The 22,046-nt window shown below is 47.4% G+C and overlaps 1 protein-coding gene across 5 annotated transcripts in view; it reads right to left on the reverse strand.

The window, feature by feature from the left end:
- FGD5 (FYVE, RhoGEF and PH domain containing 5) overlaps positions 1-22,046 on the reverse strand; it is a 151,136-nt gene that overhangs the window by 80,166 nt on the left and 48,924 nt on the right. For all 5 annotated transcript variants that reach the window (XM_081183943.1, XM_081183944.1, XM_081183942.1 and 2 more), the window contains exon 3: positions 11,726-11,855. In XM_081183943.1, coding sequence (XP_081040069.1) covers positions 11,726-11,855 — 130 coding nt within the window. The remainder of the gene's footprint in view (positions 1-11,725; positions 11,856-22,046) is intronic.

The raw sequence follows: 22,046 nt of genomic DNA on the forward strand, positions 1-22,046 counted from the left end.
GGTCTGATGTGAAGCATTGGCAAGAGCAAATGTGTTTCGGGAGGCCATTAACACTTTGCAAGCAGCTCTTCATTCATTCATGAGGTGCTTACCCTTTCTAGTACAGGCACTTTTATGGATAACATCCGTTCATCATTCTTGGGACAGAGAGCCTTAGCTCACTAGTGACACAGCTTCCTGTTTTCCTATTCCAGCCTGTTCCAGGTAGCCATGTCTGAGGCAGCTACTATTTTCAGCTGCTTACTGATTTGATAAGAACCTGGAAAGCTACATTAGGTCAGGCTAACTGTGCCCACCTGCTCTGATGGGCAGCAGTCTTCCAGGGTTTCAGGCAAAGCTCTTTCCCACCACCTGCTACCTGGAGGTACCAAAGATCAAAGCTCCAGCATGCAACGCAAGTGCTCTGCCTCTGAGAGTTACTGTCACTCGCCTAAAGATGATGTACATGCTAGGGGGCTTGCAATTCTGAAACAGTGCAATGCCTTAAACCAGCCTGTTCCAGTTGCCTTTTTGGTTTAAAAGACCTGACATATGCATGATGGAAAATAAGAAGGTTAAAGGATGGAACATGTTAGCGTTCTTTGGGATCTAAAAGCCTTACAGAAAGAAGTACAGTGGTACCTTGGGTTACATACGTTTCAGGTTACATACGCTTCAGGTTACAGACTCCGCTAACCCAGAAATAGTGCTTCAGGTTAAGCACTTTGCTTCAGGATGAGAACAGAAATCGTGCTCCGGCGGCGCGGCAGCAGCAGGAGGCCCCATTAGCTAAAGTGGTGCTTCAGGTTAAGAACAGTTTCAGGTTAAGAACGGACCTCCGGAACGAATTAAGTACTTAACCCGAGGTACCACTGTAATTGAGAAGTAAACTGTTCAGTCAGGGCCATCTTACCCATAGGTGCTAGGGGTGCGGGGCACCCGGGCGCAGGGCTCTCAAGGGCACCAGGCTGAGAGTCCGGGCCCGAGAATTGAGTCCTGGGAAGAGCCCGCCCATCAGTCAGAGCACCGCGGCGGGCTTACTGCTGCAGGCGGCTCAGAACCGCAGGTTTGGAGGCAACCGAGCCAGCGAGACGCTGAGGCAGCTGGCCAGCTCTGCCCTCCTGCGCAGCTGGGACTGGGCAACTGGGGGGGGGGGGCATGTCGGGCGGATCTTTGCACCCCGGCACTGCATATACTTAAGACAGCCCTGTGTTCAGTCCTGCAATCAAATATAGGACCTGTACTTAGCCAAGTTATAGCAGGATTGGGGGAAAGAGAGAGAGAAACCTGTAAGTTTATATTGGGCAGCAGGACAGTTTGGGAAACCCTCCATTTCTAGAGGAGTTAAAGCCAAGACTGAGCAAATTTCTGGAAGAAATACGCTTCGGTGTAGTTTTTCTTGCCACTGAATCCAAGAGAGATGATGAGAATGCTAGATTTCAAGGCAAAGGTAACCCTGCCACTACCATTGGCCTCAATGCCTCTTCTGACCCTGAAAGAGTGCAGCACTTTGATTTGGTGGTCACTGGACAAATATAATTATTAGAGGCCTGTATTTTACAAAAAGACATGCAACCAACCTACTGCGCATATAGTAACTTTGCTATTCATGTGGGTTTGGAGTCCAAATTGGCAGGTGACAAATCTCCAGAAGTTTCTTGTTTTATTGTAATGGGCGAGGGCATATAATGCTGGTGAGCCAATACCCGCAGTATTTCCACTGACCTTTGTATCTGCTCTACCACTCTAGATATCACAGTAGGACTTTGGAGGCAGTGGTGGCATTATTTCTCTGGGTGCCATTAACCCAAGCCTGCTATCCACTGGTGGCACCATTTAGGCTATGAAACAAGTAGTATTCAGAGGGAAGAATTCAACATGGCTCTATGGCAATTGTTCTGTCAGTCCAAGCCCTGTTGTGCTGGTGGAAGTCCTTGCATGGACTTCATCTAGCGAGACTAGTTCATTCAATCCCACTCAGAGAATTAGTTCACTATGGCAACACAGGGTGGCAAATAATATCAGGACAATAGTGCTGAATCACAGAAGGGTCAGTTGAACTTAAAACCTATGTGCCTCAAAGTTAAAAATTAAAAAATGCAAACTGGAAAATTATGTCTCCTGCTCCCTTCTTGGAGGGAGGTATATCACACCATCTCCTGGGGAATCTGTTTAATTATACACATCCTCTTAGTGGGGCGGAGTAGGGGGAAAGAAGCTTTCTAAATCTGTCTCTTCCTTAAAGGGATGCAAAACAGTCACTCCCCAAATACGTGGCTTATGCTCGAGGTTTTTTTTTTATTTTTTTTTTAAGTATGTGGGCTTGCTTCATTATACGAAGGTTAAAGGTTTGCAAAACAGAATGATTAATGGAGCCTGGAAACCAATCCCACCCAGTAGAAAGATAAGAAAAGGCAAAGACAATTTGACGTGCTGCAACAGTGAGGCTGTTGCTGCTTGGCTCTCTGCAAAATCTCTGTGGCCTAGCCTGCTATTTCCTCTATTTGCAGACAGATCTGCTCTGCATGCTGCAATTGTTCACCATCCTGTCCGTTGCTCTGTGTTGTTGCCATACATTTCTGGCAACTCACTAGGGCAGTGTGGGGGTGATGGTGTCTCATTCCCACTGATGAGCACGTATCAAAGATGTGAAATTCTGAAGACCTCACTATGCCTGTTAAACGGTTGTTGCACCCAGGTATATTAAGGTTTTCTAAAATGTAGAGGTTTTCCTTCCTAGACAGAAGAACCCACCAAGAGGGGACCAGTCTCAGGTTTTATTTTTAAAATATTTGGCACCAGCTCGTCGCATTGTAAAGACTTTTCCAAATTTGAAGCCAACACAGCAGATAAGATGTTGACTGCCTTTCCCTGTAGAGAGACAGGAGAAGTTGCGAAAGGGAGCCTGTTCTTGCATTTTCAAGACTTTATTAAGAAGCCCTACAGCAGCATTTTCAAAGCTTTCCTTGGGAGGTGGACTAAGAGTGGTTTAAAAGAACGGCAAGAGAATTGCCACTTGGCAAGTTTTAAATTAGCCTCGCTGGGTTTATTTTATTTCTTTTGTCTCTAAACCCATTAAACAGTTTGGCCTCAGCGCTAGGAGGACAGCAATTGCAGATCAACATGCATTTAAATTAATTAGTATAGGTAAATGAGCATGCAGATAATAAGGGCCAGTATCTATTCTCCCCCCCCCCCAGCAGAAAGAAGTAGAAATGATATGATTTGAGGTGCACAGGGGTAGCACATGGATTAAAATGTACAGGACATGAGGGGACAGCAGGCTTGTGTCTGATGACCCTGGCTCTTGCCAAGACCTATACATACCGTATTTTTCCGTGTGTAAGACTAGGTTTCCCCCCCTAAAAAATAATGCCCAAAATTTGAGGGCATCTTATACATTGGGGCCTTCTCCCCCATCTTCTTAAATCGGAGTACCCCAAAATGGGGGTTGTCTTACACATGGGGGCATCTTATAGACGGAAGAATACAGTAATCAGGATTCTCAATAATAGTGGGAACCTACATGCAGACCTTGCCCAGGGACGGCCCACCCATGAGGTGAGGTGCGGCAGTAGCCTCAGGTGGCAGATCTGGCCTCAGAGAGCGCATTGATCCCTGCTGCAGCTTCCTCTGTTGCCACCTGCTATGGACTCTCTGGCCTCCTTTTGTTCCCCCACCGCCTTCAGCAAAGTGGGGTGTGTGTGTGTGTGTGTGTGTGTGTGTGTGTGGAAGATGCACTGGGAGCTGTGGTGAGGGATGTGGAGGAAGAAGAGGAGAAGGCATGCACCTCCCAAATAAGTTGATTAACTGGTACATAAAGGTACAGACAGATTGCATCTTACATTAAGTTCACGTACGTAATCACAGCTTCATGTGGATCACTGAAAATTTAGAAATAAATAAAACTGAAGCTGAGGCTCCAATACTTTGGCCACCTCATGACAAGAGAAGACTCCCTGATGTTGGGAAAGATTGAGGGCACAAGGAGAAGGGGACGACAGAGGACGAGATGGTTGGACAGTGTTCTCGAAGCTACCAGCATGAGTTTAACCAAACTGCGGGAGACAGTGGAAGACAGGAGTGCTTGGAGTGCTCTGGTCCATGGGGTCACGAAGAGTCGGACACGACTAAACGACTAAACAACAAAAAAACAGGGCAGGAGAGAAAGAACCCCCCACCCCAGGAAGGGCCATCTGAGATCTCAGGGGAGCCCTCAAGGAAGCCCACACACAACCTTTCCAGAGCTGGGTCTCTGCCTCGTGGGGCAGGGTGGAGGGCAAGGTGCACTCAGTGCCAGTTTTGGACATGTAGAGATGGTTGCATGGGGCCCTTCCCAGGTTTTACATGATTTTACTTATACACATGATAGCCAGGAATGCAACCCCCAAGTAAGATGAGGTCTACCTATACAGCAGTGCTAGATTTACATATAAGCTAAACAAGCTATAGCTTAGGGCCTCACTCTCTTGGGGGCTCCCCCCCCAAAAAAAGGAAAAAAACCCTGGATGCACATTTCCAAAATATAAACTAAAAAAACAAAACAAATAAACTTTGATAAAATACATATTTTGTTCTGTGCAAATGGCTTTAGATACCTATTAGGTCCATAAATGACCATATAGCATATAGTCAACACAAAAAACCGCAGCAATTTGTTGTTGACAAAGGACAGCTGGACATATAAAGGTCCCCAATACCTTCAGTAGCTTAGGGCCTCATCAAACCTAAATCCGGCCCTGTATACAGGTGCTGATCTGAATTTAGGCTACCCACAGTCTTTTGTTCAAACAGAGCAGCCTTTGCTGAAGGCCTCAAATTAACAAACCTCCATGTTTGGGAAGTTTGTTTATGGGTCTTGTGGATTATATGAATAAAATTGAAAAGGAATGTGCAAGTCAGGTGCAGCTCTCCAACGCCTAGGGGTCCCTGAGGGTGAGAAATTTCTGGTGCTTGTAGGTGATAGTTACCCCACTGAAACCATTTTGTGTGTCTACAATATACTCAAACGGGTATAGAGAGACACAACGGGAAGGATCTTAATGCTCCCCCCGCCTTTTTTGTTTTTTACTCTTAACATAAATGGGGCTTCCCCTTGGAGAAGAATCAAGCTGAGTAGACATACAAGGGAAAACATGTGCTGCTCCTAGCTCCACATTTCACATTAACTTTTTGCATTGAAACCCCAGGCAGCAGTTAAGTATAATGAATGTGACTTTTTTTATTTCTCCTGCATTGAGAGTAAATGGCAGGCAGGACCATGCTACAGCTGCAAACGACTTTCTATAAATCCAAAATCACGCTTAATTGCCTCTATTATGACCTTTAAACATCTGTATCCTGAGTTTTGTCTTTATAAACATTAGCATTACTGCTGAGATCACATTAATCCACTTTAATCTTTACCGTGAAATCATTTTGCTTCCCATATATAATTTTCAGCTGCTCGTACAAATGTATGCATCTATTTTCTCCCAGATACAACGGAGCAGCCATGCCGGTTTACGCCTTCCCTGTTCACTGAGGATAAGAACCTGTCACTTGTTGGACCAAACTAAGCTCAGATGTTTGCTGCTTGGTTGGGGTTGATTTGTGCCATTGACTGCATGCAAGGAGCAGATATAGCTTGCCCCTGGTTACTATTGTCCATGTGTTTGGCACCTGAAATGATGAGGCAGCCCTCCTGCAAAGGGCTCTCCTTATCTCAGGCTGAAATGGTAATTTAATGAGGATTTCAGGGAAAGGAGGCGTTTTTGTGCCCCAATCTGATGCTTGCTTCCAGCAAGCTTTTTCTTCAACAAGCTGGAAAAAGGCAAGGTCACCTTTGCTCAGAGCAATGGAATAAATATATAAAAGAGACACACATGTGAAGAATGGCCTCAATATGCCTCTTAGGTAGTTTTTAGCTGACCACAAACTTGACATGAGCCAACAGTGTGACGCGGCAGCTAAAAAAGCCAATGCAATTCTGGGCTGCATCAATAGGAGTATAGCATCTAGATCAAGGGAAGTAATAGTGCCACTGTATTCTGCTCTGGTCAGACCTCACCTGGAGTACTGTGTCCAGTTCTGGGCACCACAGTTCAAGAAGGACACTGACAAACTGGAACGTGTCCAGAGGAGGGCAACCAAAATGGTCAAAGGCCTGGAAACGATGCCTTATGAGGAACGGCTAAGGGAGCTGGGCATGTTTAGGCTGGAGAAAAGGAGGTTAAGGGGTGATATGATAGCCATGTTCAAATATATAAAAGGATGTCACATAGAGGAGGGAGAAAGGTTGTTTTCTGCTGCTCCAGAGAAGCGGACACGGAGCAATGGATCCAAACTACAAGAAAGAAGATTCCACCTAAACATTAGGAAGAACTTCCTGACAGTAAGAGCTGTTCGACAGTGGAATTTGCTGCCAAGGAGTGTGGTGGAGTCTCCTACTTTGGAGGTCTTTAAGCAGAGGCTTGACAACCATATGTCAGGAGTGCTCTGATGGTGTTTCCTGCTTGGCAGGGGGTTGGACTCGATGGCCCTTGTGGTCTCTTCCAACTCTATGATTCTATGATTCTATGAAAACTGAGCTATAGGGGCCTATGTGAAGGACACCCCCTTCTCCAAGGAGTAGCACGGCAATTTTAAAAAATGTCAGCATCCTGTTGGAAATTTGCTAGCCCAACACCAGCTGCCAGGGATTCCCCCCCCCCCCATGGATCCAACCTTGATAAGAAGATCCAGTTTTAAACAAAAAAAAAAAAAAAAAAACTTCCCTAGAATACAATGTGACTCTGAGGGTGGGATGGGGGGACACACACACACTACATATTATACAAGACAAACTACATATTATTATGGGGAAAACCCATGACGTTCTGGATGTCCCAGAATATTCCTTCTTTTTTAAAAACAAAAATGTTCTGCACGAATTTGCCAGGTTGATTGGAGTGATGGGGCTGCAAAATGAGAGGGGGCCCAATCCTTCCCCCAGCATCAGGTCTGGGATCAAAACTGCTCCCTGCAATCTGCTGTTTTATACCACAGGGGAAAATATTTTGTTCTTTGCTTGTACAGTGGTACCTCGGGTTAAGTACTTAATTCATTCCGGAGGTCCGTTCTTAACCTGAAACTGTTCTTAACCTGAAGCACCACTTTAGCTAATGGGGCCTCCCGCTGCTGCTGCGCCGCTGGAGCACGATTTCTGTTCTCATCCTGAAGAAAAGTTCTTAACCTGAGGTAATATTTCTGGGTTAGCGGAGTCTGTAACCTGAAGCGTATGAAACCTGAAGCGTATGTAACCCGAGGTACCACTGTATGTATGTATGTATGTATGTATGTATGTATTAGCTGCCTTGAAACATAACAATGGTATGCTGCATGCTTCATTTCAAAGAGGTTAGCTCAGAAAAGCAGAGATCCACAAGATGTAACCCAAATGTACACTCCAGACTAAGAATCAGCGGCAGAGCAAGCCAATCAGGCACCTGGGGTGGCGCACGTGCCCTGCACCTAGGGGCGAGGCCAGCCGGGGCAGGACACTCCATGGGGCCTCTGAGGAGTCTGCCTGCCTCCTCCCACTCAGCCGCCCTACAGCTAAGGGGGAGGCAGCGGGCAGACCATTTGGGGGCAGTGCAGAGAATGTGGGCGCCCAAGCCACCACATCACTCCCAGGAGAGACGCATAGCTTAGGCGCAGGCCCCACAGTGAGTGCCGCCTGGCATTTTGTCATCCCCTCCATGGTGACACCCGGGGCGGACCGCCCCCACCACACCCCCTTCCTCCACCCCTGCTAAGAATGTTGGGTTTTTCTTTGTTTTTTAAAGTGTGGTCAAGAGTCAAATTATGTCCCCAAATTTGCAGAGAGGTCATGCCTAGGGTGGCATAGTCAGAAGTGGCATAGTCAAACAGTATAGTGATTCTATGAAAACACAAAGGCACTACTCAGCCAAATTTAAGGGATGGTGCTTAAGTCTCTCCCATTCAGTGAGACGAAATTAAGTACGTTTCACCTGATTGTGCCTTTGGCTACTTTTAATATATATGCTTATTTGTTTTTATTTTTAACAGCCCCATTCTAACCAGTATAAAATTACATGCAGAGACATAAGGGGATCTAAGCTCACAAAACTGAAAAGCAAGAATCTCTTGTATAGCAGATCCTTCCCACCCTCAGTAGAAGCACTGTTAATAAAAATAAAGTACACTTTCTGGATAAAACCATAGATCTTATCTGCTAGGTGATCTCATGCCTTTATTCAGACTGATTTTCCCCTGGGAGATGGAAACCATAGACTAACAAGCAAAACATTAAAAAAGAAAACCAAAAACTTACTCTTGCTTCCAGACCAGCCCAAATACTGTTTTCACAAGATTAGCTCACTTCCAAATCCTTGGTACTATTTTTGGCATCCAAACCTACTGAAGTCTGCCAATTCTCTCTAAGTGACAGTGCACTGAAATTTGCTCTTGTTTTACAACTACTTCATCTTGCGCTAAGGATTTCCCAACAAGAAAGAGACAGTACTTTTGCTGGGTACTTAGATTATTTACTTGCACTTCATCACTCAGACATGGCTTTTTGATAAAATGGCTAATATTGCAATCCTTCTTTACATGTGAATGCAGAAGGAAGTTCCACTTAGTTCAATGGAACCTTTTCTGAGCTAAGTATATACGGGACGGAAGCCTAAAATTCTCTCAGAGGGCTGAGAGTTTTTTGGGTGAAAGCCTCAGAAAGTCGTAATATATTACCAACTATGACAAGCGCTACGTTATGGTATCAGTGACATGCCATCCTTCTTGTTCAATCCTGTCAGGAGTGTCTCTGACAGCATTCATCTTGGGAATTTAGAGAATGCTAAATTTTATCAGTAATTCTTAAGAACTGAAAGGTCTAGGAGGAAGTGTCAGAAAATTTGTGGTGGTGGTTAAAATTTGTATACTGCCCTTCATCTACAGATCTCGGGACAGAATTATCACACTGACCAGCATTTCTCCAGTATTTTCCAATCCATGTCCATAACTTAGGGGAGGCTGTCTCCAGTCAGACACATAAATACTGGACTAGCGAATGACAGTGTCTGGGCAGCTTTCTCCTCCAGCAGTGACTGACACTGCAAGAGTCTTCAGGGTGAAAGCCTAAGGTGATCTCACATTGTGAGCAATTGATAGGGAGCATAGCACCCATGAGCAATGAAGGGGGTGTTCTTCGATTGTTGATCAGCAGTTTAATGGAAAAGATGGTGAGGCGCTCCTATTCTCTGCTATACTTTTTTTAATGGCGCCTGACATAAATAGTTAAATAAGACATTTTGCTGCCTGAGGGAGGCCACTCTGTCGGATAGCCTGGAATGCCAACTGGATATGCAGCTGAATCTTACTTCTATATCAGCAATGGGACAGCAACCTTCACCACACTTGTGGGCAGCAGGCTAGCTCAGGGGGTACAGGGCTGGCTCTGTGCCTGATGCACACAGCTCTGTCTTCTAAAACCGAGGAATGCCTAAGCAGGGCTCAGAAGGAATGGCCAGGAGGCTGCTGCCATTGCTCCTCAGTCTAGAATCTGTTGTCTGAAGTGGCTGCCTCACTCTTCTAATGCAGGGATAGCCAACCTAATACCTTCTGGGTGTTACTGAACATCCATGGCCATTTGACGCTGTATGGGACTGATGGGAGTCTAATAATATCTGACAGCATTCATCTTATCATCAATAATATCTTATCATCAATAATATCTGACAGCATTCATACCTTGTGCCTAAAGGAAAGGCTGGCCCTGCCAACTACCTGAAACCTCAGCCTAACAATGAACTAATTTCTGTTTTCCTGGTTCCTTTTCACTGCAGAAAATTGTATTTTGACTCACGTTGAACTGCTGCCTTTGCCTAAAGCAGAACAGTCATATATTTGGCCCAGGCATAAGACTCAAACTTCCAACATCTGCAGCTAATTTTCATTCAGCATCAAATGTTTCAGCAATATCTTGCTTTCAAAATGATTCCGTAACTGGGCTGAATGCAACAAAGGAAGATCAAAATTAAAATGGCAGGGGCACTTTACAAACGCTTCCCCTTTATTCTCCCTGTATGTCAGCCATCTGACGGCCTACTCAGTAGTGGCACCCTGGCTGTGAAATGCTCTTCCCAGGAAGGCTCACTTTGCCCCTATTCAGATTTCATTAAAGTGCCAAGCAGAAGCATTTTATTTTCCTAGGCTTTTTTTTTTTTTTAAAAAAAATATCTTTACATTGTTCTCATTCTACTTTGTTTTATTGCTCCCAATGGCTTTTATACTGTTCTTTTATACAATGGTGTTTTAAACCATCAGCTTTTACAATATGTTTTATTGCAATCTTAACTTTTTGCAGGCCACATAGTGAAGACAAAGAAATAAAAAGTGGGCATGAGTGGAAGAGCAAGTGGGAAAGAAAGGAGGGGGCAGCTATACCCTCCAACATTTCTCCGAGGAAAATAGGGACGTCCCATTCCAAAATGAAAATTTTACTATTTATACCCCACACTTCTTATTGGGTTGCCCCAGCCACTCTGGGCAGCTTCCAACATACATAAAAACATAATAAAACATTAAACTTTTTTTAAAAAAAACCCTTCCCTATGCAGGATTGCCTTCAGATGGCTCAGGAGTTGGATAGCTCCATACCCTCCAACAACCAAAAATGGTCAAAGGCCTGGAAACGATGCCTTATGAGGAACGGCTAAGGGAGCTGGGCATGTTTAGCCTGGAGAAGAGGAGGTTAAGGGGTGATATGATAGCCATGTTCAAATATATAAAAGGATGTCACATAGAGGAGGGAGAAAGGTTGTTTTCTGCTGCTCCAGAGAAGCGGACACGGAGCAATGGATCCAAACTACAAGAAAGAAGATTCCACCTAAACATTAGGAAGAACTTCCTGACAGTAAGAGCTGTTCGACAGTGGAGTTTGCTGCCAAGGAGTGTGGTGGAGTCTCCTACTTTGGAGGTCTTTAAGCAGAGGCTTGACAACCATATGTCAGGAGTGCTCTGATGGTGTTTCCTGCTTGGCAGGGGGTTGGACTCGATGGCCCTTGTGGTCTCTTCCAACTCTATGATTCTATGATTCTATGATTTCTCCAATGAAAATAGGGACATCCTAAGGAAAAGTGGGACATTCTGGGATAAAATCAGACACTAGGATAGCTTCTCTAAATCAGGGACGTCCCTGGAAAATAGGGACACTTGGAGAGTCTGAGCAGGCAGGACAATCAAGAAGGCTTCTTCCTTATCTTGCCTACTTCATGTATACATCTGCCTTTCTATCTAAAATACCTGTGGATGAATAGAGGCCTTGAGCTGGTACCTGTGGTGTTGTGCAGGCCAGATGGCAGCTCCCAGGAGTCCAGCTTTGCCTCAGGGGCTGTCAGTTGTCAGTTACTTTCACAGTCCTGTTTTGGGCAGAACTGAGAGTACGATAGAGTACGAGACTGCTTATAATGGGAAGACGCTTTCAGGAATAAATATATGTCCAGTGCGTCTTCTGACCACCCATGTAATACTGACACCCCACTTGATCATTGATCCTGGCTGCAAGTTCAGACAAATGTGATGTGGGCACATCGTATGTTGTTGGTATCCTGCAGGTAGTAGCTGAATCCAGTCAGTGAGCAGGGGCAGGGGTGGAATCTATTGCAGAAATGGCTCAAGACACCTCACAAGATCTATTGGATTTGTTGCAAGACCTGCCTCCAAAATTTTATTTACACACACAGCTTTAAGAATGGTGTTTTACCTTATGGATGAGGTTGGACTCTCCCTGGTTCCCATCCTCATCTCCAGAACTTTTCTGCTCCTCATCTGATGTGACGTCTTCAATAGGAATCACAGAGATAGGGCACACCTTGTAAGGTTCTGTGTAGGCACTGTGGACAGAGGAAAGCAAGTTATTCTAAGGACATGATGATAACAAGAGAGGCTGCATGCAACAGATTCCAGATTCTGGTCCTCTATCACTATGCTGGGTCTGAGAGCTTTGTGCCATATTGTAAATTGCATCATCCTGCTAGATTCTACTACCTACAAATTCATATTCCATGTCAGTCATTTCGGTGTTGTAGAGAAGTTTGATGTCAAGCAGGTCCCGGTGTGTGTGTGTGTGTGTGTGTTTTAACAGTGAATGGCAGAAGAAAAGTAGACTATTCCACCTTCTTCATAAAGCAGTGAGGCATTCACAGAACAACCACTTTGAGTCCTACATTGCAGGGGGCTGAAGTCCCTTCCAGCTCTCGAGTTTTGACTCTATGAACCACAGAAGCGGGAAAGCATGACTGGCAGGAAAGAATCATAGAATCATAGAGTTGGAAGAGACCACAAGGGCCATCGAGTCCAACCCCCTGCCAAGCAGGAAACACCATCAGAGAACTCCTGACATATGGTTGTCAAGCCTCTGCTTAAAGACCTCCAAAGTAGGAGACTCCACCACACTCCTTGGCAGCAAATTCCACTGTCAAATAGCTCTTACTGTCAGGAAGTTCTTCCTAATGTTTAGGTGGAATCTTCTTTCTTGTAGTTTGGATCCATTGCTCCGTGTCCACTTCTCTGGAGCAGCAGAAAACAACCTTTCTCCCTCCTCTATGTGACATCCTTTTATACAGTGGTGCCTCGCAAGACGAAATTAATTCGTTCCGCAAGTCTCTTCGTCTTGCGAGTTTTTCGTCTTGCGAGGCACGGTTTCCCATAGGAATGCATTGAAAACCAATTAATGCGTTCCTAGGGAAACCGCCTTCAGACCAGGTCCGGGGACAGTCTGTCCCCGACCTCTTCTGAAGGCTGGGGGGGGGGGGACGGACAAGGGCTTTTCTTCCCACCCCCAGCATTTTAAAAAACCCAGGGACAGCGGAGGACTTCTCCGCTGTCCGGGGTGATCTTAAAATGCTGGCGGGCGGCATTTTAAAATCGCCCCGGGACAGCGGAGGTCTTCCCCCCCCCCGCCTGCCTTCAGAAGCCGTCGGCGACAGCGGAGAAAGGCGCTGCCTTTCCCCGCTCTCCCGGGAAGGCAGGCGGGGGGGGGGAAGACTTTCGCCCCCCGCCGGCCTTCAGAAGAGGTCCAGGACCTCTTCTGAAGGCCGGCGGGGGCGAAAGTCTTTGCTCCCCCCGCCTGCCTTCAAAAGCCGTCCGCGATAGCGTGAAGCGCTTCCCTGCTATGCCGGACTGCTTTTAAAATGCTGGCGGTGGGGAGCAAAGCCTTTCGGCCCCCGCCGGCCTTCCTGGACCTCTTCTGAAGGCCAGAGGGGGGGAAAGGCTTTGCTCCCCACCACCAGCATTTAAAACAGGTCCCCGGAGATTTCCCTATGGGCTTTCGTCTTGCGAAGCAAGCCCATAGGGAAATTCGTCTTGCGAAGCTCCTCCAAAACAGAAAACCCTTTCGTCTTGCGGGTTTTCCGTCTTGCGAGGCATTCGTCTTGCGGGGTACCACTGTATATTTGAACATGGCTATCATATCACCCCTTAACCTCCTCTTCTCCAGGCTAAACATCAAGAAAGAAAGATGTTTTCAAACAAAAACATCTTGGAGGTCCCAGGCCACAGAGAGGTTAGGCTGGCCTCAACCAGAGCCAGGGCTTTTTCGGCTGTGGCTCCGATCTGGTGGAACGCTCTGTCACAAGAGACTAGGGCCCTGCAGGACTTGACATCTTTCTGCAGGGTCTGCAAGACAGAGCTGTTCCACCAGGCCTTTGGCCAGGGCACAGGCCTGACCCCCTCCTTTGGCAATCCTCACAGAACTCTAGCCCAATGATTGCCATTCATCTGATTTGAACCAATTTTAGAATGAAATGATTTTAGAATGTTGTATCATTTTACTGTTGTTAGCTGCTTTGAGCCTGGCTTCGGCTGGGGAGGGCGGGATATAAATAAAATTGTATTATTATTATTATTATTATTATTATTATTATTATTATTATTATTATTATTATAAGAAAGAAACTGGTTTATGCACCTCATGAGGAAGGATTCTTCCAAAATGCATCAGATCTTACATCAAATCTTACTTCAAGTAACTGGAATTCATCCCCCCGCCCCTGTAGCCTCCAGATCACTTGATGGGAGGAATTCGAGTGCGTCTTGGAAATTGAGATTTTCATAGTTCAAAGAGCTCTGTCACCCTAAAATCCCTATCATCTATCTATCTATATATCTATCTATCTATCATCTATCAATCTATTTACTTTTTGATGCAACAGTGAAATGCAGTGAAAAATATGGTATGGACAAATGATTAAGAAGAACACATTAAAGAAACACTCACTAAGGAAATCGGGATAAATGCTCGTTGTCATATAACCTCCCCACAAATAAGTCAGAATAAAGTCTCAATGATCTTCCTTCTGGTAAGGTTTTGTGAAAGCAGATCAGGATAAATGTTCAATAAACAGGTCCCCTACGGAAGCCCAGTATTTTCTGAAGAGGTATTAGAGATATGGTGAGGAGAGAAGTCTTGATCATCAAACTTTGCTCTGCATTCAGCTATTGAAGGTACATAACAAATAATGGCTAGCGTCCTGACCTCTCCCTTTCAGATGATATTTTCCCAACTATATAAATGGGTCTTTACCACAAGTGTCTACTTTCTGTGCTTTTAGTCTTGTTTTAAATGTATTTGTTGTTTTTGTGTTTTTAACTGCTTTTAATTATCTTCAGTGTAAAATTGCCTTGAGATGGTTGCTTAGAAGGCAACAAATCAATCAGCGAAGATGAGAATATGTACATAGGGCTGCTGCCTTAAGATGTTTACTTCTGAGAAACAGCTAAATATTATTGGAATGAGGAAGTTAATCTAATGTAACAGAATCTGGATTTTCTATTATTATTATTATTATTATTATTATTATTATTATTATTATTATTAGTTCATTACACATCAGCGAAATTTGATTAATTATTGTGAATTATATCTGTATCCTAGCCTCCCTCCACATAATTAAGTGTAACATTCATGGGATTTATGTCATTTTTCTCATATGAACAACATAATGAACAAAGAAAACTGAGTTAAACCAGTTGGCTGTCTTACCAGTTGACTGTTTAGAGTGTTAAGGGAAGGGTAGTACCTTTGGCAAAAACGTTCCTCTTCAACCAGGCCTTTGGCTGATTAACATCCTATACCCTTTTTAATGTGGAAGAGGAGGGTTATTGTTTTGTTCTTGTTTTTATTATGTATTTTGTGTTTTCATCTTGCATTTTTATGCTGTGAACCACCCTGATATCTACAGATGAAGGGCAATATACGAATTTAGGAAATAATAAAAATTAAAATGAATGCAATATATTTCTCCTACCACTGGGTTAGAAGCACTATCCATTCTTCACAACCCTATGAAGTAGGTTAGACTGAGGGACACCCAGTAACTTACATGTCTTAGTGAGAATTAAACCCAGGTATCCCAAATCTGACACTCCACCCTGGCAAATTGGTAGTAAATATGTTGCATACATATATATGAAGAGAAGACAATGTTTTGTGATCCTTGTATCTCTCCTGAATAATAGTTCTACTGACTCCAAGAGGCTAATAGGATTTGGTGCCTAAGCCAAGTGAGATCTATCTATCCTGATGTTCAACTGTTGGTACCTGCTGTTGGATCCCACATTCTGGGACTGCAGGGGTAACCAACATGGTGCTTCCATTTGCTGTTGGACTCCAGACATCATGTTCAATGGTCAGGAATGATGGGAAATAAGAGTCCAATAGCATCTAGAGGACACCACACTGGGTATTCCTGCGGCAGTGTAGGTCAATCCCGTATTCAAAATTATGGTCCTATGATACCTTGCCTGTTCCAATTCTGAGGGAAATCAAGAGTACATAAAAAAAAAAAATGACCGTAACATGAGTTGACCTGTCCTGGATGTTGGCATGGGGCACAGCAACTGTGCCCCATGCCAACATTTGTCAGTATTACAACTAGGCATGCTTTGGGAAAGTTCTGCAGGAAGACTCAGCCATGCTCATTCACAATATTAACATTCAGAAGACTTTTTTTGTTTTGTTTTTTTGGCCATATGTACTGAAATTGTCCCCCAAAATGTATACAGCCTTGTATACATAGAAGCTGGGCTGGAAGAGCATGTGACTGATATTTCTTTTATCTCATTCCAAGCAGGCTCTAGACTAATCATCTAATACCTCCGATAACAGCACATAACAATTGTTAATAATGTCTGGTGTACACGATGAGGCCATAATGGCTTTAAAATGAACAGCGACTGCTTAAGGAAGAAACCTGTGGCACATTTTCACAGGCAGCTATGCAAATGCAAGTCATTATGATTCCCCTAAGCACTGCAGTAGGAAACTCATCACCTTTATGATTCCCCCACTGCCCCCTCCCCGCTATTAGATATTTATAGCCTTTAATTCAGTAAATAGCTCCAGGCTGAAGAACAGCCAAACTTTCCTTCACGTCATTGGGACCCTACGTGCATGGGCTGAGAACCATCGCTCATATACTATCAATTATGTGGTTGCCCTAAGCATTTTTGCATTACTTGGTCCAAGTTTCTCACAGTTGCTTTTGACAAAGGAGACCCCTTTGTTTTCCCAAAGATCCAGAATTTTTCAGTCACTTTTTCTTGGTAACCATTTACCCTAAATGCTGCAGCAACCCAATTACACAAAAACAAAGCCCAAAGCTACACATTTTCATGCTTTTGTGTATTCCTAGCCCATTTCTGGGCAATATATTTTTGGTGGTCAACCACACACACATGTAACCTCATATGGTTCTCTACGGCCTTTCCGTATTCCCTCTAAATTCACTCACCACTGTTCACTTCCCTCCACTGTCTTCACCACTTCCATAATTTTCAAGTCACCATAGTTGCGGGGAGGGGGAAGCGGGATGATGGCAGCAGGTTGCACCTTGACTTATGCACATAAAGGCCTCCACACAAACAACCAAACACACAGAGGGTTCTCTACACCAGACTTATTGATACTAAGAGCAATTTGGCAATGGAACCAAGTACCTAGAGGGGTGGTGGGTTCTTTAAGGCTGTGAGTCCTCAAGCAGAGACTGGGCAGCCATTTGTTGGAGGTTCTCTAGATTTCCTGCCAGGTCAGATGGCCTAAAAGGCCCTCTCCAACTCTACGATTCTATGACTATGACTGACAGGCCTTGAAAAGCAACTGGATATATAGGCGCTCTATAGATGTTGTAATTAATGTGTCAATGGGAAGAACCTGCAAAAAAACAACATGAGAGCCTACCGGGTGGCCAACCAGTTGCCTACAGGGAGCCCTCAATCCTCCTCCACACTCCCAGCTTATGTATGTCTGATAGGGGAGATGTGGTCATGTAAGGATGGCGCAAGGTGATGCAAGGTGAATACATTTTGGGACTTCATTTTTCTATCACAAAAGAAAGTTTATGGACAAAGAAACAGAAAGGGAAAGTGTAAGGGCTGCCTCAGGTCTCAGCTCACAAAAGACCAACGCCAAGCTCTTCTTATATACAAGGATGTTTATTGCAGTTCATTCTTGGTTCCACAATCGAGGTGCGCAGCCCCACGTCTGTTAGCCTTAGACCGTTGAAGTCCCCTCTGAGTCGGTCCCTCCCCTGCACCAGTTTAAGAGGCTTACGCTGCTCTACCTCTTCCTTTCTTTCCTTTTCCGCAGGGTCTTTCTGCCCGCTGGGGTTCCGCCCCTCCTGGACTCCTCTGACGCGGAATCCCCAGACTGCTCTTCCCCCCTCCTGCGGGCTTTGGGACCTGGCTCCTCCTCCGGACTCCCTGTTCTTCCGCGCGCCTCCACATTTGAACTTGGTGCGCGCGCCCAACCTCTAACTTTCCTTTTGACAGTTATACTACTCCCTTCACTACTCCCCTCCCCTTCCGGGAAGGTGGCTTGCTCTGACCCCCCTCCTTTCTCTGCTGCCGGAGCTGCTTCCTCTGATACACTGAAACCTCCACCCCCCTTCGCTGCGCTCTGGCGGGGAGGCTGGCCCTGACGCCCAGCTGCTACTTTGGGATCCCCTGCTGGCCCCCTGCTCCTGACACGTCCCCCCTGGGGCTCCCCTTGCCTTGACCACCGGCGCCCCCTTCTGGGAATCCTCTGATTCGCTGGAAAGGCTCATGGAATCCCTTGAGTCATTGTCATCCTCTTCCTCGCTGTCCTGGGATTCATCTCCATCGCTCTCCATTTCCTGCCTCCCCTGTGCCTCTGTCTCTGAACCCCTGACATCCATCCCCCCCTCGAAGCCCCCCTTTCCCCCCTCCCGCTGCTCGGGCGCAGGTTCCGGGAGCTTCGTTGTTGCGGGGGTAGATGCTGGATACAGTCCGTCGACGTCGATCTCCTCAGCTTCCAGTTCAGTGTATGTGTGCTCGAAACCGGGCTCCTCCCCCAACCCGTCCATGTCCTCCCCGCCCCCTGTTACTTCGGGCGAAGCTGTTTTCCAAGGCCCCCTTAGCCACCTCCTGCGCCACTCCTCTTCTGGTTGATCGTCCCACCAGTAAGAGCGGTCCGTGTCCACCCCCGAGCACGATCCCCTTGGAGGGCTCGATTCTGACGTGGTCTCCTCTGCGGAGAACCCCCGGAACGTGCTGCCTGAAAGTGTGGGCGTAAAAAGCCAGTCGTCAAAATAATCTGCTGGCATGGGCCTGTGTGGGAAGAGTGCATGGAACTCGTCTTTAAGAAGAGGTTCCTCCAGAGCATAGTCCGGCACCCAACTGTTGGCGCTGGCCGGGGTACCTTCTCTGGCGAGGAGGTATTCTACTCCCTCTTCCCCCCATCTCGAGTCCAGAATTTCCGTGACCTCGTTGAGTGTCGTGGCCCTCGGTGACCTCCTCCCCCTCTGGTGACTTTCTGCGTGGGTCTGGTGCCGTCCCTGGCTCCTGAAATCTGTGTGGGGCCTTGTAGGGTGTGAGCACCGACCTATGAAAGACCGGGTGCATTCTGGAACCTTCTGGAAGGGTCAACCGGAAAGCTACGGGATTGATCCTGGCCTCAACTTGGTATGGCCCTAGCTGCTTGTGTCCTAGCTTCTTCTTAGCTAGTGACTTGGCCGGCACCGCCTGGGCCGCCAACCATACCCAGTCCCCCACCTGGATGTCTTCCCCTTCCCTCCTGTGCCTATCTGCCTGCACTTTGTATGCGTGTTTAGCTAGCTCCAGGTGCCGTCGGAGTTCTGTGTGGACCTCCTGCAATTCTGCTGCTAAGTGCTCAGCTCCCTGCGGCTCCCCCTGCGTCGTCGTCTCCAACCCCGGGAAGGTTCTGGGATGCCGCCCATTGTTGGCGAAGAACGGCGTCACCCCCGTGGACGCGTGCTTCGTGTTGTTGTAGGCAAACTTGGCCAGCGGCAGGTAGTCCACCCAAGTCGCAGGCTGTTGATTGGCGTAACATCGCAGGTACTGCTGCATGGCGGCGTTGACCCTCTCCGCTTGGCCGTTGGTCTGCGGATGCCTTGCCGACGCTAGGTTGATCTTGACGTTCAGGATACCCAGCAGCTTCTGCCAGAAACTGGAAATGAATTGGCGGCCCCGGTCAGACAGGACGGACCGTGGTAAGCCGTGAACCCTGAACACGTGGTCTATGAACAGCTTGGCGGTCTGTTCCGCTGTGGCCACCTTTGCGCAAGGAATGAAATGCGCCATCTTGGTGAACAGGTCTACAACCACAAGTATCGCCGTCTTGCCCCTCGAACTGGGTAGATCAGTTACAAAGTCCAGCGCCACCCTCTCCCACGGTTGTAGTGGCGTCTCCAGTGGTTCCAGCAGTCCTGCTGGCTTCTTGTGCACTGGCTTGGATCTCTGGCAAGTGTCACACCTGGCGACGTAATCCACGACCTCTCCTCACATCTGGGGCCACCAAAAGTCCCTGGCTACTAAGTCCGCCGTCTTTTCCTTGCCGAAGTGCCCCGCGCTGGGTGCGTCGTGCAACTGCTGCAGGACTTTCACGCGGAGATCGTCCCCCGGCACATAGAGAGCACCTTTGCGGGTTAGCAGACCGTCTCGTATCTGGAAATCATTGTCCTTCGCTGTGCCTCTCTGCAGTTCCTCCATCTTGGATTGCGCGAACGGGTCCGTCTGCAGCGCGCGACGCACCGCGTCCAGGTCCACGGCTGCTGAAGCGGATGCCCATGCCTGCGGTGCGAAAATGTGCTTGGCCACCACTGGTGCCGCTTCCTCGAGATACTGCGGTTTCCTGGAGAGCGCATCTGCTATGACATTGTTGTCTCCCGGGATGTACTCTATCCTGAAGTCGAAATCCGCAAAGAACTCCGCCCATCGGATGTGCCTCTGGCTCTGGAGCTTCGCCGTGCGCCAATACTCTAGATTCTTGTGGTCCGTACGGACCTGCACGGTGTGTTTGGCTCCAATGAGGAAGTGCCTCCACGCCTTGAAAGCCGCGTGAATGGCCAACAACTCCCCGTCCCAGATGGTGTAGTTCTGTTCCGACTTGCTGAGCTTCCGGGAATAGAAAGTGCAGGGCCTCCGGTTCCCTTGCGGATCTTCCTGCAAGAGGACGGCCCCCACCGCTCTGTCTGATGCATCAGTTTCAACCCGCATGGGCCTGCCAGGATTCACGTGTAGCAGCTGTTCCTCGGACGCGAAGAGGCTCTTAAGTCTCCGAAAGGACTGCTCCGCCTGGTCCGTCCAGGTGAACTTCTTCTTCTTGGAACTGAGGGTGTCCGTGATAGCTGCCGTCTTTTTCGCGAAACCCCTGATGAACTTGCGGTAAAAGTTGGCGAAGCCGACGAACCTCTGGACCTCCTTCCGATTGCGCAGGCTCTTCCAGTCCAACACCGCGCGGATCTTGGCGCTGTCCATGGCCAGTCCCTTGTCGGACAGCCTGTAGCCCAGGAAATCCACCTCCGTCACGTCGAACTGGCACTTCTCCAGTTTGGCGTAGAGTCTGTGCTCCTGTAGCCTCTGCAGGACCTCCTTTACGTCCCTCTCGTGAGCCTCCTGCGATTCCGAGAAGATCAGGATGTCGTCGAGGAAGCATACGCATTTCTTGTAGAGGAGTCCCGCGAGCACGTGGTGCATGAAAGCCTGGAAACAGTGGGAGCCATTTTGGAGACCAAACGGCATAACTCTGTACTCATAGGTGCCCAACGGCATGAACATGGCCGTCTTCCACTCATCACCCTCCCTCATGCGTATGAGATTGTATGCGCCGCGTAGATCCAACTTGGTGAAGATCCTCCCCTTCCTCACCGTCGCGAGCAGGTCGTCAATCTTGGGCATGGGAAAGGCCTTGGGCTTTGTCATCAAGTTTATGAACCTATAGTCCACAATGAGCCTTTTTTGGGGCGTGTCCTTCTTCTTCACGAAAAACACAGGACTGCCCCCCACTGCCTTGGATTCTCGGATGAATCCCCGCTTCAAATTGTGCTCTATGAACTCCTTGAGTTCCTGCATCTCATCCTCAGACATGGAATACAGCTTCGCAGTCGGCAGCGTCGCCCCTGGTAAGAGGTCAATTGCACAGTCGTAGGGCCGGTGGGGTGGCAACTGGTCAGCTTCCTTTTCGCAGAAGACCTCCAAAAACCCCTTGTACTTTTGGGGCACTGCCTGCACCATGCCTAGGTGCAGCTGCTGCCCCTCCTCCTGGCCCTCCTCCTCCTGGCCGGTCTGGATGCAATGTTGCGCGCAGTAGGAGGAGCCAAAGGTGAGCTGTCGCTGGTACCACGCTAAGGATGGGCTGTGTCTATCCAGCCAACTCATGCCTAACACTATAGGCGTGTCTGACAGGCGGGTGACGTTGAAGCTGATGACTTCGCAATGATTCCCAATCTGCAGCACCATGGGTGGCGTCTGTTGTACCACCTGCCCGCCCAGCAACTTCCTGCCATCAACCGTGACGACGTTCAGGGGCAGCGTGGCTGGTAGAAGCGCTATGCGATGCTGCTTGATGAACTGCACCCCCACGAAATCTGTGTTGCTTCCAGAGTCAATCGTAATGGGGACTTCCAGGGTGAGTCCATTAGGTAGCTGGAGAGTTGCAGTGAGCTGCACCACTGGCTTGGGTGGTAAGGGATCTGTAGGCTGCAAAAGCGCTGGGGACTGCTTTACTGACGCGCCTGGCTGAGCCCCAGCATCTCTGCTTCCAGCCA

This window comes from Podarcis bocagei (assembly GCF_964188305.1).
Source record: "Podarcis bocagei genome assembly, chromosome: 2".
Classification (NCBI taxonomy): Eukaryota; Metazoa; Chordata; class Lepidosauria; order Squamata; family Lacertidae; genus Podarcis; species Podarcis bocagei.